This window comes from Caloenas nicobarica, chromosome 1, assembly GCF_036013445.1.
Source record: "Caloenas nicobarica isolate bCalNic1 chromosome 1, bCalNic1.hap1, whole genome shotgun sequence".
In the NCBI taxonomy this organism is placed as follows: domain Eukaryota; kingdom Metazoa; phylum Chordata; class Aves; order Columbiformes; family Columbidae; genus Caloenas; species Caloenas nicobarica.
In genome coordinates, this window is record NC_088245.1 from 139,421,736 (window position 1) to 139,439,309 (window position 17,574).

General features: G+C 45.7%; 1 protein-coding gene across 1 annotated transcript in view; it reads left to right on the forward strand.

Annotated features, from left to right (window-relative positions):
* ARHGAP31 (Rho GTPase activating protein 31) overlaps positions 1–11,705 on the forward strand; it is a 64,906-nt gene extending 53,201 nt beyond the window's left edge. Inside the window, exons 9-12 of the mRNA XM_065638359.1 lie at positions 1,238–1,297; positions 1,966–2,589; positions 2,907–3,220; positions 4,132–11,705. Of these exons, the coding sequence (XP_065494431.1) occupies positions 1,238–1,297; positions 1,966–2,589; positions 2,907–3,220; positions 4,132–6,579 (3,446 nt within the window). The 3' untranslated portion in view covers positions 6,580–11,705. The remainder of the gene's footprint in view (positions 1–1,237; positions 1,298–1,965; positions 2,590–2,906; positions 3,221–4,131) is intronic.
* Positions 11,706–17,574: the final 5,869 nt, after the last annotated feature.

The window sequence follows — 17,574 nt, forward strand, 5'->3', positions numbered from 1 at the left end:
AAGGATGCCTAGGAATGGCTGGAGCCTGGTGATTGTGGGGGCCGAGCCTTGTTCCAAGCACAACATTGAGTGACATTTTCACCAGCAGAGCATACAAATGCACAGCTGTGTGCAGAGGTTTAGGCACTGAAGTAGTGCTTTTGAGAAGCTGCCATGTTATATTTTTGTGTGCTATCTGATTACAGCCTGATGTGAGGAAACAGATGAACTTGCTGTTGAAATTCAGCACATGCTTTAACACAGTTTGTGTCCATGCACACAAGTCTGCAAGTCACATAAAAGGCGAGCTCCACAGCTTGAATTCTGTTCCTCTGGGAAAGAGGAGGCAGTGGTCAAGACATCATGCCATATGAATGTAAAAGGTAGCCAAGACTCCATATAAATGCAAAAAAGTAGCTGGAGTTTCTCCTATGCTCATGTGAAAGTCGGTCCCAGAAGCCTTAATTATGAAAACAAATGAAGTTCAACAAGCCTGCTCACTTTCCGCCTTACCTACTTTGCGCAATGTTGTAAACAGCAAACTTTGCTCCCAGACATTTTCCAGAGCTGCACTGGCTCTTTTTGGGCTGCCAGAGACTAACTCGTCTTCCTTGCCAGATACATTCCCCCATCTCCCCTTTTCAGAGCTGTAACAGCTACATGCTTCCAAAACCTCTCAGGAACAGACCTGTAGAGTGTCTGGTGACAAATGGCAGCTTGTTTCTGGACAAGCAAATCCAGAGAAGATGACCAGGAAAATAGGTTGCTATTGCCCTCACAAATTTCCCGGCGTACTTGCTGGAGTCAGGGGGTGCTTATGCCGGTAAGAGAGCCTGGGAGTGCAATGTGAAAATAACCTAACATTTGCTGTCAGGAATGAGAGGTGAGAAGGCATTTATGTCAGTTTAGTTAAAAAGTCCCCACAACCAATAGAGTGACTTGACTGGGGAGGGCAGTGGCACATAATAGCTTTGGGGATGGTTAACTGCTTCACAGTAGAGATGATGTTGACTGGCTGGGTTAAGTATAGCTCTCCACATGTCTGGCAGGTGCAAAGCTGTTGTTAGCACTTGCAGATGCCCAGCTGTGTGGACAAGTGTTGTGGGTAATAAGTCCTGTGGTGTGGTTACAGAGGGGGAATGCTTGGAAATAGAAAATAACTTTGATGTCTGCCTGGCACACCCATCTATATGTAGCATTTGGTGTTTGTGGGCTGAAACCTGCAAAGCCACAGGGTCTGAAACCTCCATTTCCACAGAAAAAGCAACTATTCGGCCTGCGAAGAGCATGGACTCGCTGTGTTCCCTGCCAGTAGAAGGTGAGACATCAGTAGCCTATACTGTAAGAGTGAAGGACTGCACCGCTGGATCCTCAGCTTTCCCCTGCGTTTGTATGGATGCAGTGATCTGTTTCTTTGCCTATCTCACTGTGTTGTGTTTCTTTATATGCTTATGCCCTGGCTGCTGCCATGTGCCCCCCTACCTTTGTGCACATGCTTTTTTAACCCTTTTCTGTGTCTTTTATGTTGGTGCATGCACCTGAGAATTGCCACTGTGCCTAGCTGCACCTTTATTAGCAGTGGGATTGCTTTGATTTCATTTTTGGTTATTCTGGGTACAAAATTCCCATTCATAAGTGAAAAGTCCTTGCAATAAGCTGGCAAAGCCCAGAGCTGCGATCTTTGTTGGCAATGCACTCTAGCCCCAGACTTGGCTGCATCTGATTGAGAGGGGTCTCTAATAAAAGTCTTAGGTAATTTCCACTGGAAGGAATCCTATCCAGCCCTACCTGCCCAGCTTGATGGAGGCACCAGGGCTGGAGCCTGGAAGGTCTTCAGTGCCTGCTGTCCCCATCTCTCTGGGGAAAAGTGGGTGTTCACCAGGGCAGGACTCATCCCTGGAGGGATTGATACAGGCTCTTCACAGAGGAAGGTTGTTTGCTACTTCTTTGCTTCTCACTAACTTCTTTCTACCTTCCCATCTCTAGGGGAGGATGAGAAGAGCAGATTCAAACGGGCAGTGACTACTGGAGGATTTTTTGTTCCGGTGATGAAGCTACGGACAGGAGGCACAGGCAGCTCATACGACCTCAGCAAGGAGAACGAGTGGGAGCGAGAAGGATCTGCCACGGGGTCCAAAGGAAGCTCAGAGCCGGGTGGAGAGAAAGGTCCTCCCAGGACACCACAGGCAAAGTCACCCCCTGAGCAGCTGAAGGTCTTCCGGCCAGGAGAGGATGCTGAAAACGAGCAGACTTCCTCCAAAGGTGGCCGCATGTTCTACACCTCCGAAACAGCCAAGTCAGGCTTTCCGAGCAGCCTCTTTCCCTTGGAGGCCTCCCCTCGTCACCAGAGGAAGGCCCTGAACATCTCAGAGCCTTTCGCTGTCTCTGTCCCACTGCGGGTATCCGCAGTCATCAGCACCAACAGCACTCCCTGCCGTGTGCCCGCCAAGGAGAAGCTTTCCCTCTCCAGCCTCGAGGAGCTCTCTTCCCTGGTGTCTGAGAGCACAAGCCCCTCTTCCCTGGAAGCCGGGACCCACACAAGGACAGAGCAGGCGCCAGAGAGGAAGGAGAAACAGCCGGGGCCCACCCCACCAGCGGCAGCATCCAGAGGTAAAACTGTGTTAAGGAGGGGGACATGGAGCCTCTGTCAGGCTAATGGAGGTGCCCTGCAGCTCGTTGGCATGGAGGTTGTTCCAGTCTGTTCATGTGGCAGGAAAGAGACCAAGCTGTAGCAGGGTGGGTGTTGACAGTAGCAGGTCAGGTTGGTGCTCATTTCAGTAATGAGGTTGGGGAGGTGGGTGGCCTCCTGGGAACATCCTGTTGTGCCCGGAGGGAGCTCTTTAGCTTTGTTAGTTGGCATTGGATTGAAACAGCACCATATTTTCAGTCATAAGTAGTTACATCGTTCATTTGTGTTTCTCATCCAGGCTCTCACCCTGAGGAGCTGGTGGCAGCCAGGAAATCTGAGTCCTTAGAAACTCCACAACCAGCAGTGGAAAATCAGGAGGCGTTATGCAGGCAAAGTAGCTGCACAAGCAGCACCAGTAGACCCTGGCAGTCCTCAGAGCAGAGTCCCATCTTGGAACAAAGACCAGCCTCAGAGGTTCATACAGGACCAATCCTTACAGACAAGGCAGAGAAAGTACAGCTCAAGATGAAGGATATCTCCTCAGAAAGCAGCTGTGGCCAGCAGGAGATCAAGACAACTAGGAGAGAAGAAGGGTCACGCTTAAGAGATGTGGTAAGGAAGAAGGCATGAGAAAAAAGATGGGAGACAATGTAATGGTGGTGACTGGTTGTTTAAAATTTCATTGTGTGTCCATAGTCACAAAAACTCAGTCTATGACCTAGGCTAAGCAGGGTCAAGAATTGACCATAGACTAATTTAATTTCTGTCCACATCAACATGTGGTGATTTATCTTTACATGACTACCTACCGTCCCCTTCTGGTCTTCTTTTCCTGTAACTATACGATTGCAGTCAGTGCAATCTGTCTGCTCTGAGACTCCCCAGATGTGAGACTGTCCGGATGTCTGAGCATTTTGACCCATGGCCTCTGAATTCCCCTTCTATTTTTGCTGTCCAATTTGTCCTGGACAGCCTGAGCAGTCCTTTTTTTCTTCCATTTTCTACACACTTGTTTTCTTTTTTCTTTTTCTTTTTTTTTTTTTTTTTTAATTATTAGTTTTATATCCTCTGTATCTCTAGCAGAGCTTTTTCACCAAGTTTCTTACAGCGATGCTCATCTCTGGACAGCTATTTAAAGATCTGTTGGCATAGCTCATTGAGTAGATTATTCATTCCAGTTCGTGTGCAATTAGGGAATGCAGATCCTCTGGCAAGGCCAAGTGAGTCTGAATGGGAAGAGCTGAGAAACAGGCTGAGACATTCCAGCTACTCATTCGCTTCACTCTTTCAGTACATCTGTCCAGGACTCATTTTGTCTGCACCTTGGATCTTCTCCTCCATAAACCCACTTGTTTATAGAGTTATTTCCTTCCTTGAACTTGTAGCAGTGTCTGTGTTTCTGTACTCATGAGCGTGCTCATCCAGGAGCCTGTCTATTCTCAGACGGCTATTTGAGGAAAATGGAGGGATATTTACTGGTAAGTTGTGAGCTGCCAGATCATGGCATTTCTTATGTTTTTCAGACTCAAGAGGACCCTACAAATACCCTTCTAGAACCGCTGTGGCCAGAGATACAGCAGGAACTGAAAATTATCGAACCTGAAGAGGAGTTCTTGCTCCCCAAGAGGGGCCTAATTTCTGAATCCTCTTCTTCACTACAAACAGATAGTTCTTCCTCTGACAGAGGGCAGAGTCCAACACTGTCTGAGCAGAAATCCACAAGCAGAACACCACAAATGACAACCCAGGTGCCTTTATTTTGTGCCACTGGCATGGAACAACAAGACAGCCTCCACAGTTGCCAGTCTGATGTGGTTGCACAGCAGAGCTGTACTTCAGCCCTACCCAAACTGGGTACTCTTCCGACTGGCACAGCCACTCCGAAGAACCACCACCCTGTGGTCGACAGCAGGAGTGAATGTCTCACTCCTCCCTTGAACTGGAAGCTTCATAGTCAATCAGAATTTAATGAGGTTGCCCCAAGTGATGAATTTTCATGTTCCAAAGGAGCATGTCCAGAGTTAGGGAGAGAAAAAGATAGCACTTTCCAGCCACAGAAGGAAAAGGATGGTCTCACTAGAGTCCAGACTCAGAAGGGGAAGCCTGAGGTAATGACTGCTGATGAAAGGGACACATTCTCCTCCAAGGTGCTGAGTGGAGCTGGAATCCAGGAGCTAAAGGAGGGCAATGCTGTTAGCAGAACCCATGATGCTGGTGACCAGGAAGATGAGGATACCTGGACAGATAATGTGCAGAGCTTAGAACTTGTGGAGCCATGGGAGGATCACCAGTGGGTTACAAGCCCACTCCACTCCCCTACTTTTAAGGACGTACAGGAGAAGATGATACAGGAGTTTCAGCCACAGAACCAGAGAGCAGAGACAGGCCTTTCTCTTAGACCACGATTCAGTCGCAGCCTGTCCCTGGACAGTAAAGACAAAGTGATGAGCCTGTGGACTATCCCATTCCCTTTCATAGATGCCACTGACCACCAGCAACCATGCAATGACATTCTGCCAGTGACTTGTGAGCTGCCCAAAACACAACCCATCTCCCCCTCTAGTTTGGGCAAAGCTAAGCAAGATGATAACGGCATAAATCCTCGAGAAGAACCTTCAAAACTTGAGGAGCTGAGGTACCCCCTCAGCAGGGACGAAGCACCTGCTGAAAAAGAAGGACCCTCTAGAATCCCTTTTCCAGAGGAAAAGAAAGTGGATGTGAGCAAAGAAAACCCTTGGAGCTCAAAGCTTGAGCTGTCTTTACTGTACCAAAATAGCCCAGGCAGCTCTTCAAAGGTGAAGAACACAAAAGAGGAGTTATCCATGTCTCAGGACACTGCCCTGGGAGGAGAGACTGTTACCAAAGCATCACGCTCTGCCACTGAGGCACAACTGAGTAATAAAAGTGAAGAAACACCTCGCAAAGTGAAGACTAGGCCTTCATCCCTCAACTTGGATTCACTCCTTCCAGCCCCAGATTTCTTCACATTCGAGAGCCTGTCCATACCCTCTGCCCCTGGGAACCTCCTGTGTGGGCAGAAGGAAGTAAAAAGCAGCGATTCTGTCCCATCCCTGCCAACTGCTTGCCCTGCTGCCAGTAAAGGCATCCCCTGGGGGTCTCGTTTCAATGCCCATGTGGATCTAGACTTGGATTACCTGGCAGTGGCCCATGCCACCACTGGCCGCCGTAATTCTGCCCCTGTCAGTGTGTCAGCGGTCAGGACCTCCTTCATGATTAAGATGTGCCAGGCAAGAGCAGTGCCCGTGATACCACCCAAGATTCAGTACACCCAGATCCCCCAGCCCCTGCAGGCTCAGAATGCGGCTCCACCAGCTGAGAAGAAGGAAGCAGAAGCTAAGCAGGCCATCAGGCAGACTCAAAGGGGGGCATGGAGTCACCTGGAGGCCCCCAAGAGCCCGCTGACAGAGAAAAAAGCCAAAGCAGAGAAAGAAAACAGTGACCCAGCTCAAAAGGACTCAGCCTGTCCTTGGCACAGCGGCCTTGGCTCTCCACTGGAGCAACCTCAGTCCAGTCATTACCCTGCTCTGGACGCCCCTGTTCTGCGCCGAAAGCGCACCTCTGAGGGGGAGACAGCTGGAGATAACCCACAGTCCTCAAAGATGGAGAGGCCATCAGGGTTCTCCAAGCCTTCCTATAGATCTAGGCCTGGGAGGCCCCAGAGTCTGATTCTCTTCAGTCCCCCTTTCCCCATTATGGACCACCCCTCCTCTTCAGCAGACTCCAGGGTGTTGTTATCACCCATTAGGAGCCCCACTCAGACCACCCCTTTGAGCCCCATTTGTGGTGATCTGTCTGAGACTTCGCGGACAACGCCTGAGGGGGTGACGCTGCGGAACAAAATGACCATCCCCAAGAATGGCCAGAGACTGGAGACCTCTACCAGCTGCTTTTACCAGCCCCAGAGGCGCTCTGTGATTCTGGATGGACGAAGTGGGAGACAGATTGACTAGCACCTGCTTCTCGTATTCCTTTTCCATGGTGGATAGGATGGGAGTGTCCAAGACCAACTCTGTTGCCATTTTGCTGTTGTTATAACTATTTTGTCCAAGGTGGACCTGAATCCTTCATGGTTTCATGCAAAGCATTTTGCTATGGAGGGTCATAGTCTTTTTGTTTTGCTTTTCCTTCCCCTTCTCACCCCTGCCTAGTCCCTCACTGTCTGCTTTTTTTGGTAAGTCAGTCCCAGGTAACTTACATTTCCTCATACTTATTGTCTAACAAGCCCTGTGAAAGTCTCATCTTCCCTATGAAAAAAAAGCAAAAATAATTCTCAGTATAATTAGAAAACAGGGCTGGGAGGAAACACTGTTCCAAAGTGTTGCAGCCCAGGGTGCATGGGCACAACATCTGCTGAGGAGGAGTCCAGATGTTTGGGACCTCCTTCCATTGTTTCTCAGCCACCAGTGAAAGACCATGGTTATCTGGTTTAGACAGTGTAAATAAACAGTGCAAAAGGCTGGTGAAAACTCAAAAGAAATGTGAAGCTGGCATGAGCAAATCACACAGGGTGTGAGACACCTGAGGATGTTCCAGTGACAAACACACAACCTGAAGGTGCTGCCTCCAGCTCTGTCCTTGCATTGAAGATGTGCTCTTTCCAGCATGTGCAAGGGCTGGACTGAAAGCAGCTGGACAGGAAACGCCCAGTTGTTCTTTCAATCTTCCAAGTCCTGCTCATGAGTTTTGTTGCTCTCAGCCACACCTTCCTTGAGCAGACAAGATCCGTGTGGCTGGGGGATGAGTATGCAGCTGGGTGTCCAGCAGTAGAGACTTCTCAGGCTGGTACCAATGAAAGCAAACATATGGTCATAACAAAGGCCGGTATCAACCATTTTCATTGTTGCTTAAAGCCAGATGACACCTCTGTAACTATCTCCAGCTGTCCTCCACACTGCCAACAGCAAAGAAAACCAAGAGGAGCTTCTGATCTGCATGTCCTTGGGCTATTGCCCCTTGCACCCTGACTGACTTATCTTTGACCCTTGGTCTTTCATTGCCACTGTGTGGCATGTCCCCAGGTGCTTCCTCTTCGTTTAAACTCGCTCTCCTTGTGATTTTACACTGTTTCTTTGAGAGCACGGCTGGTTGTCACCTCTCTGGCCCTCAGTGCTTTCAGGTTGATTGAGAGTATGGTAAAGAGGATGATTTGTGGGACTGAAGAAGAGATCATGAATGGTATCCTGAGAGGGGGACTTGAAGTGAATTCAGCTCTCTCCTGAAGGGCTGTGGTTGTTACAGGCAAATACACATTCATATAAGCAACAGCTGCCACAGGAATAGAATTAAAGCTTCCTTTATAAAGCCTCTAACCCCGTGTTCACCACAGGCTCATCTATTGCCTGATATCTGAACGTGGGCAATCGCAAAGTCAGGTAGAGCCCATGCTGTCTCTGCAATTTGTGTCACTAGTGACTATGGAGGAGACAGGAACACAGGTGTTGCTGCCAGAACGGAGATTGTCCCTGTGATAGTGCTTGCAGGGGCCATCATTCATGGACATGTCTGAGTCTGTAGACCGTCGAATGGCCATTATGGGCAGTAACTGCATATCTGGTAGGAAGTGCTCTAGCCACCACAATGAGGGTCAATCAGAATTTCCCAACTGATGTATGTTTAGGGCTTTTTTTTTCTGAAGTACTGGCATTTTCAAATTGTTAGCAAACTCAACACATGAGCTTCCAGTCTGTACTGACTGTGTCCCTTAATTAGTGTCATATTAAACCAGACGAGAGTCTGGAATTCTTGTTTGGGTCCATGTTCTCTCCCAGATGCTGGCCTACGCTTTACTTGTGCAAGCCGTGGACGGCAGATCCAGAATACTCAGCTTCATAAAAATTATATTATCCTCCTCCCAGACCATGAGATGCCTGTGCAGCCTCCCATTAAAACAAGGGAGTTGCCAGTCCTCCATTCTCCTCATGGTTAGTGCAGCTCTGTGCTGCATTTACATGGCACCCAAATGCTTTTTTTACTGCCTCATGGGAAAGCTTTTAACCACCATGGCTTGGTTAATGATGAATGACTTGGGAAGGTGCGATATGAGGTATTATGGTAAGGCTTTAGAGAAAGTAAAAGTTGTGGAAATGATGCCCAGGCCTTTTTGGTGTCAACAAAATAGTTTATTTTGGACAGGGATTTATATTCTCTCAGTTCCTAGAAGTTAAAACTGCCAAAGCATCTGAAATGGAGCCAGCGAAGCTCACGAAGTAATGTATCAGAAGAAAAAGAAAATGTGATGAAACCTGGGCACCTTGAAACTACATTTTCCCCTCTCCTTATTCTCATATAAGCTGATCTATGAACAAGAAATGAGGTCTGGCAATTTGTATATAATACACTGTCTCAGCTTTTAACAGCTGTCCTGTAAGTAATAGCGCTTTTGGCATAAGTGGTGAAACTCCTGCAAGAGAAAATTATTAGAAGTCTTTACTTAATATTAAAGAACAGCCTCAACTAAAATCTGTATCCAGACTGTACGTTTCAAGGGTGTTTCAGAATTTGAATTCAGATCCAGGTCCTGAATTTTAATTAAGCAGAGATTCTGTAATGACATCTCTCTTTCACAGCTCAATCCCATCTCTATCTGCAATTTAATCTCCAGCCTTCAGCTGAAGCATCTTCTGAGAGTCTCGCCAAGTGGGCTTAATGCAGTCACATCACTGTAGCTCTATGGTCACAAGTGGGCTTGGATGAAGAGCACTGACACAAAGCCTCAGATTCTGCAGAGTTGAGAGTACTTGTTTAGTTTCACGGTGCACCACTGCACAGGTGTCACCGTTCCTAACTCTAGACTCAGACTTCTGCAGAGCTGTAATGCTTGATGATGGATCCATGTTGATACTGACAGTTGCAGCCTCCTCAAGGACCAGAGCTTGATAGTTGGTCAGAGCCAGAAGACAGAAGCCATCTCCCATCGAGTGGTGCTGGCTATGTGGTTGGAACTTCATGAGATCCAACTTTACTAAGCCATTCCTGAGATGAGCTTCAGCGTCAGACCCGATGTCATCTTTGCTTCAGAGCCATTAGGTTGTCCTCTGCCACCCTGCAGTAGCAGATTTTTTTCTGTGATGTGTTATGGAGAGGAGTAAATCAGATTAATGGGAGATCGGTCTGGCCCAGAATTTGAAGTTTCGTGTACAGCAGAGATAAGTCAGTTGTTCTTGGCATTATGGAAAAGACCTTTCTAAATAGACTGTCACATCATTTGCAGCTCTGCAAGGATCATCTCAGGGACCCTGCACTACGTTTCCGTTCTCCTGAGACTGTGAAGACTGTAAAGGCCATTGCCAAGTTTGCAGATTGCCCCAGTCTCCACCATGATGTGGTATCACCAGCATGTGTTCCTTGTGGACTTTTAAAAATGGGAAACAAGTGACTAAATTTCACTTATGCTTCCCATGTAGTCAGGATGTTTGTGCAGCTTCTGTTAAGTGTAGCTGAGAGTGAAATGGTTGGGCTGGCAAAGATGGGAATCCTCTGACAGAAAGGAGGGACACAGATAATGTTAGCTCATGTGGGAGCTGCTTTATTGATGGGAAAGTAAACAGAAATTAGGATTGTATTTTACCTAATAAACCACATTCCTCTGGGCTGCCCATCCCATGCTATCACTTCAGAAAGATTGAAGCACTTCTTTTTTTAACCTTTGGAACTTCAGAGGAACTTAGGTCTGTATTAGAGAGCATTGATTAAGCTCTGCAACTTTTTCCCTCATCCAGAGTCCAAATGGTGCAATCAAAGTCTTTTTTCTTTCTTTATGAATTCTGAAATGCCTGTAGTGGTGAATATGTGTTAAATTTTTATATATATATATATATAAGAACTTTCTATATAAATATATTAAAAAGGAAATGTAATTAAAATGAAGGAATTGCCTAAATAGAATCCTGCACGTCTGTGAAACTTGGGCTGATGCATGGAACTGTTTTCTGCTGCAATGTTTGTAGCACCAAGGATGTGAGATCAACTGGCTTTTTGCCCACATAGGAGAAGCTACTGAATTCTGGCTAATCTGTGGTGGCCAGAAGGCCTGAATCTGCCTTCCTGAGGCAGATCATGTCCTGGGAGAGGACACGTCCACTGGGAGACCAGAGTGCAAGGACTGATTTAGCTTTCCACCACAAGCTTCTCCCCTTTGAAATCTTTGAAAATGCAAACAATCTACTGGAACATATATTACCTTTCAGGCATGCCCAGGTTTTGCTGTTGTCCCTTTTAATTCTCTCCATCTCTAGAAAAAAATTAAATCTCTAGGAAATGCGGGAGAAGCTGTAGCTGATTCCAATTTGTTTCAGCTTTTGCTTGCTCCTGATCAATGTAAAGGCTTGGTGATAACTAATTCTGCTCCAAGCAAGGAATGGAAAGCTTGCCACTGAGTTCAACTGGAGATGGAGCAGGACATTAACAGCCCAGGAAAGGAAGGATGGCAGGGGGCAAGTGCTTCCTGAGGGCTCCATGCAGCAACCCAGACCTTAGATCTTGTTCTTGCAGGCACTGATCCCCTTTGAAATACTTTTTGCTGCCAGGTCAAGGGAAAGGCTGGAAGTCAGAGACTGTGAAAAGGACTGTCCCCATCCCACTGGCCCTGGTTTGTGATTACTTCTCCCTCTAGCTCTGATGGATTGTATTTTTGTTAAGCTTTGTTCTCTGTGTGGACTTGCCTGCTTTTGTGCCTTATTGCTTAAAAAAAAAAAAAAAGAAAAAAAGAAAACCAAACCAAACCAAACAAAAAAACCAACAGCCACCAAAAAAAAAAAAAAAAAAAGTTTTGCCAGGTCTCAGCCATGAGATTAAACTGGAGTTTTTATAAAAACAGACCTGTGCCCTAGTGATGTTTTAAAGCATTTTATTTTTCCTGGATTTGGTTTATGAATATGTTGAAAATGCATTTGTGTTCATCTGACATGGAGTTTGAGCCTTTCTTTTGTTGTGTAGGTAGACAGGGCACCACGCAATGTTTGTCTGGGGTTTGACTATCGGGATGAAGTTCAGGGCCCGATCACACACTTTTCTGATTGCGGGTTTTGAGGGCTGCAGCTACTCTGCAGCTCTGAAAATAAAGTGAGGCTTGAAGACTTCTGTAGAATTACCATTATCTGAAATACTTTAAAATTTCCAAGGGTAAAGTTCTTCTTTTTTCTTACAATTTCTAATTCTTCCAGGCTGAAGTTTCAGTGACGCACGACCACATCCTCCCATTTAGCATGTCTCCTGCAGAACTCTGCCTTGCCTGTGTCGATGTAGAGCAATGCAGAGCAGAGTACAGAAATACTTTGGGATCCAAATGCTTGTAGAGGGGAAGACAAGCTGGAACAAGAGAATTTATTATGAAGCCTTTGGTGCTTTGTGCATGCACATCTGTTGATTTGTAAAGGACAAGTAAGAACTTAAAAAATTATTAATTAAGTTTCCTGGTTCTCTAGATTCTTGCAGTGCCCTCACTGATCCAGTCTCTGAGCTGTAGTGTGGAAGTGAATATTATTAGCATCTGTTCGTTATTCCACACTGGGGGGAAAAAAAGAGAGGGGGTTCTTGTGGTTGTAGCCTCAGTGGGCATACCTGCAGTTCAGCCTGCTCTTTGTTCTCCCTAAAAAACAGATGAATCATTAGGTTAAATGAAACAGATTTTTTTTTCCTACTCAGCAGCTGAATTCAGGGCTTTACTCCCTTTCCTACCTCCTTCATGACTTCAATTTCCCTTTAGGAAAATGCCTGCGTTGTGCTTCCTGCACAACCATGGCAACCGGCACACAAAGTAGGAGAGAAAACCGTGTCTGTTGACCTCTGTAATTGTTGTTAGTCATCGCCAATTATTAGTGCAGTATGAGAAAAGTATTTTTGTATTCCTTGTGCCACAGAGTGTGGCAATGAGTTGGCCATAAGACAAAAGGAAAATCTCAAACAGTCCCCCAGCATTCCCATGGTTGTGAAAATCAAGCAAAAGGCACACTGCAAACCTGGTTGTGCTCCACTCAGCACTGTGATCTAGATCAGGGTGCCTAAACACTTGGAAGTGCTTGAAGACAAGTTCAGCCAATTCCTTTTGCCTGCTTTTCCCATCACCATGAGTTTGAAAGTCTGACTGAGGACATGGATCTGTGTAGGCTGTATTGGAAGCACCAGCTATGACATCTTGGATACTTTCGGCTAAGCCAAAACCTGGATTAAGCAAGTTCCCAAACTAGCTGTTAACCAGGAAATCATTCAATCCAGCGCCAAAGAGCAGTTGATACCAGTATCTCATGCATCCTCCTTGTAACACAGAAGTCCAGCAGCTGTGGGACACAGGACACATCTAGTTGGTGTCCCACTGGATGGAGCTAAAGGTCAATTGGCAGCAAAGGGAAGGCATGCAGTGCATGGAAGGAAATTTAGCCCAGTGGGGGATATTTAGTCCAAACTGGCACAAGGCATTGACAAGAGCAAAAAGAACAGGATCATAATGGCCAAGATGGAGAAAGGCAGTAAGACCTCAGAGTTCATTTTCCATCTGAGCAGAATAAACTTTTCAAAGAACATGTCTTACTGCAAGGCTAAAGGACGAACAGTTTCAGAGTTAAGGTTTAGAAACGACGTGGAGCTGCGAAGCTCAGACCCGGCCAAGTCCTGGTGCCCCTGTTAGCTAGAGCGTGAGTGTTAAAACAAGACCATTTGGTTCACTCCATAATAAAAAAGGTAGCTATTTTCTCATGTCTTGTTTGCAAACTGCAGTGTGAGATGAACTGCAAACAGAAAATTCATAGGAATTACGTCATGCACTTTGGGTCCAGATCAATCTTAAAACTGGACTTGTTTTCTTCTGTAGCACACCTGCTACAGGGAGCACATATCTGTCATTTAAATCCCTTATCTGAAACGACCAGGAAATATTTGAATTCAGTGAGAGGAAATGACTTCAAAGAAAACTTAGTAGCTGCTTAAGAATGAACCACAAGAAACAAGAACATGGGAACAACCAGCACTCGAGAAAGGAGAATAACACACATGATGATTATTAAACACGAAAAGTTTCCAGGTAAGTAAAACCTGAAAAGGAAAAAGACAAAATAGAAATGAAAACAAAACAAAACCCCAAACCAAATAAAAACAAACAAAAAACCCCAAACCAAACACCAAACCAAGCAAAACACAACAAAACCCAGCCATAATAACCAATCTGAAAAATATCAAGTAACTTATTTCCCTCCTTCTTCATAAGAGTCAAGAAAAAGATCAGAAAAAAACAGGTGCTCACAAACTATTTTACTGGGGTTTTTTTTTGTATTGTAAGATAATTTGCTTTTAGTTTGCTTTAAACACCAAGAATCAGACAGTGGAGGCGGAAGAGAGATGTAAAAAGACTAAGCTGGTTATTCGCAGGGATTATTTGAAGTGTCTCGGCTTTAACTTCTCCAGCCCTGTGCCAGCCACAGTACCCTGCTAAAGGTGAGCGTTGCTTTGAGAAAAAATAGAGACAGTGAAGGTTTTCAGTCCTGTATTGACTCACAGTCAGTAACAGCCCTGGGTATCCAGAGCAGCTCACTGCTCATCACTTGGCTCACTTGCACAGTTTATCTGAATTAGTGAACGTGCAAGAACTGCAGATGACCTTGCCTATGCTGGAATTTCACCTTGCATGCAAGCTAACACAGTCAGAAACACCCTCACCTTTTTTTCATGTTGAGGATAAACCCTCAGCAGTCATCCTCAACTCCTCACGCAGCCAGATCTCCTAAAGATAGATGCCTGAGATGACAGGGAGAGTCCTCGCAGGAGGTTCCCAGCATACCACACGTTGCGGAGGCTTTCTCCAGTTGCCACAGAGGGCAGGGCTGCCAAAGGGTGGAAAAAGGAGGCTTCATTTATGAGCTAGTTTTAGGTCATACTTGGTCTCAATGAACATTTTATTGGCACGAGTCCCTATTGTAAGGAATGTGAAAAACTTAAGATGCCAGGGCAGTGAACAAGATGGGGAATAAATCTTCTGAGTCAGAGGACAGCAAACACCACCGACAGCCTGGTGCTGGTTTTCAGAATGAGGTGGGTAGTCAGATGCAAGCATGGCACATAGTGGGCATTGTATGTGGTAGATGAACCAGCAAGGTAAGGAGAAATAGGGACTGAGAGAGTCTGTGCAAAGAGATCTCATGAAGAAGAACAACAACAAATGAGGGGAAAGGAGGAAGGGGTAGGAAGGTCTGTTGGAAAAATGGGAGCAAGGCACAAAATACACAAACGCAGCCCCACATTGCCCCATTGCCTGAAGGAACAGAGATCTTCCGTACTGTCAGCCACAAACATTCAATGATGTGAAAGACATCAGGTTATGTTTGTGTGTATATGGGAGAGGAGCAGCTGAGGGTTTGGGATTCTTGTTGGCTTGGAGACTATGCTGCTCTGTCAAGTATGAGCAGAGGATGTTTCTCAGCAAGACTCTGATTTCTCAGAGCTGGAAATTTTGAAATAAATTAATAATCTAAAAATGTAGTTGGTAACTCTGTGGGAGAATTGAAACATTATTTTTTTGCCAGGAGAGAGCTGTGAATATTCACACCTCCAGAGAAGAAATACACAGAGTAAATCTGCAAACAAACGACACAGTTTCTACCTGGATAATTTTTTTCTTCATCCCCTCTTAGTCCAGCAGTTTTCATGCATCTGTGCATATACCCTGCTCTGAATGCCACATACATCCATACCTTTCAGCCAGCAATCCAAACAGCTGAGAATGATCAGGATTTCTTTAAAAGCCTCATCCAACACATAAACCCATTCACCACCATTCCTGTCATGGACTCCATCGCTTCCTCACCCTCCTCTGGAATCCCAGGTAGGGAAATTGCAGAGATTGGAATCAACCTTCGGAAGCTGAAAAACCAGAAAAAACTGTGCAGGATTTTTAATGAGCCTGCTCAACATCATTCTGCCCTCAGTCCAGTCTTCTTTCTCTTTAGTTCAGGTGGATAAAGCTGGGCTTTTCTGGTTGCATTGTGACATGCCTGGGACTTCTGCATAGATCCACCATTGCCTGGATCACTCGTTCATTACAGCTTTTATTTTTTTAAAACATAAAACATAAACTGCAACGTGAGGGACAGGCTTAAGAAGCTGAAAGAAAATTTGAAAAACCCAAGCTTAATTGGTTTCAGTTGCCATTTATACAATAGGTCAATGTTATAATTTACAACTGGTTGGAGCAGTTAATACTGCAATAGTCTCTTCAAAGCAGTCTCAGTTCCTCTACTCCCACAAAATTCTGCAACATTTTCCCTATATTGAGCACAGTGCTACAATCACACCACATTTAGATGCAGCAGGAAGGAAGAGACCTCTGGGTCTGAAGCAAAAGACCAGAGGAAGAAAATAATATTTGAAATTACTTACTTCTGTGGTCCTAAAGTTTTCTCCAGGCCACAACTCCAGCCACATCCATATACAGAAGGCCTTGCTAGTCTCTGGAAAGTCCCATAGCCAGTTGTTTCAGAAATGACTCGAGCAAGAGACCTTTCTGAAGGAGTGCAGCTATCCATGAAGGCTGCCATGACAGGGGAGTTTTTGGAGGGGTTTGGCCAGGCAAGGACAGAGGCTGTGTGCCTGCACTGTCTTTCCTCCCCCATTTCTCTTCTGTCTGCTGTTAATGTTGGCAGGGGTTTGCAGTCCATGGCAAGCAGCAGAGAACCCAGTCTTTGCTATTGCTGCCTAACTTAGGCAGACACTGTTTCTCTTTAGATTTCTTTAGATTCAGGTATTACTGTAGCTTTGAGCAACATACACACACACAAAACCCCTACCACCAAACTCCCCCTCCTCCATTTCAAAAACAAATCAAGACCACTGACATACACGGTCTGCATAGTCTATCCATGCCTTGAGTTTCACAAAAAAATTCTGAAGACTAATTTAGTTATGAAAATTGCTGAGAGTCCAGGGTCTCCGAGACAGTCACCATCCCACTGAACCAAAGGAGTGGCTGATCTATGGGGATTTTCCTTTCTGAAGACACACTCATGCAGAAAAGCCCTTCTGTGTTGCAGGGACCCATTTCTTCCTCAAGCTATTCACCCTCATAGCTGCCTCTTTCTGTCCTCCAGCATCCTGGCAAGGCACTATTCAGCTACAGATTTTCTGTAGCACCGTGCATCACGGTGCTTTGCACTCTGATCTTCAGGACAGGGTTACAGGGCTTTAAAGCCTGCCTTTGAACTGACACAGATGGCCCAGCTACAAACCTTTATCAATTCCCCTTCCCAAATACACAATTTGAACACACACACACACACACAAAAAAAAATCACTTCCACTTCTTTTTAATTAGTATTTTGGTGAATATACAAAAACAAAGAATCAGGGCAACTGGCAAGTGTTGGGACCTGAACCAGTATGCCTTAGGAGGGAGGCTTTGCCTTAAAACACTCTATACAGGAGCATATTTCACATGACACATGAAATTGCTGAAGCGTTGACTAGGAAAGACACCAGATCAGTCTAGGCCAAAGTAAATAGCCTCTATTGAACTGAGTAAGTACTGTAACTGCTGATGCAAGGTCTGGATTTGGTTCAGTTAGCTCCTTGCTTGCATTTTTCGCAAGAGTTACTCGTTGCCATTATTTGCTGCACGACCCACCTGATGTGGTGACTGAGAAGGGGAGTACACAGGGGACGTGACCATATACATGCAGGTAGCAGAAGCAAGAAGCATGGTAATCTAGGGGTGTGGGGCAGCCACTATTGCAAAGCCAACTACAGCATAGGACCCCTCGTATTCTGCACAAATTCTAGCCCGTAGATGTGTGAAATCTTGTGTGAAGTACGTAACAGCTTTTTGAAGGAGTCGCTTGTTAGCAAGAGGAGTTTTTTCTGGACTGGCACTTCTGAAGGTAGGAGCAAATGCAGTATTTCATCAGCGACAGGAGGTAGGCTTGAATATAGGTAGCATATTGCTCAGGAGTGAGCTAGCCTTTTATTGG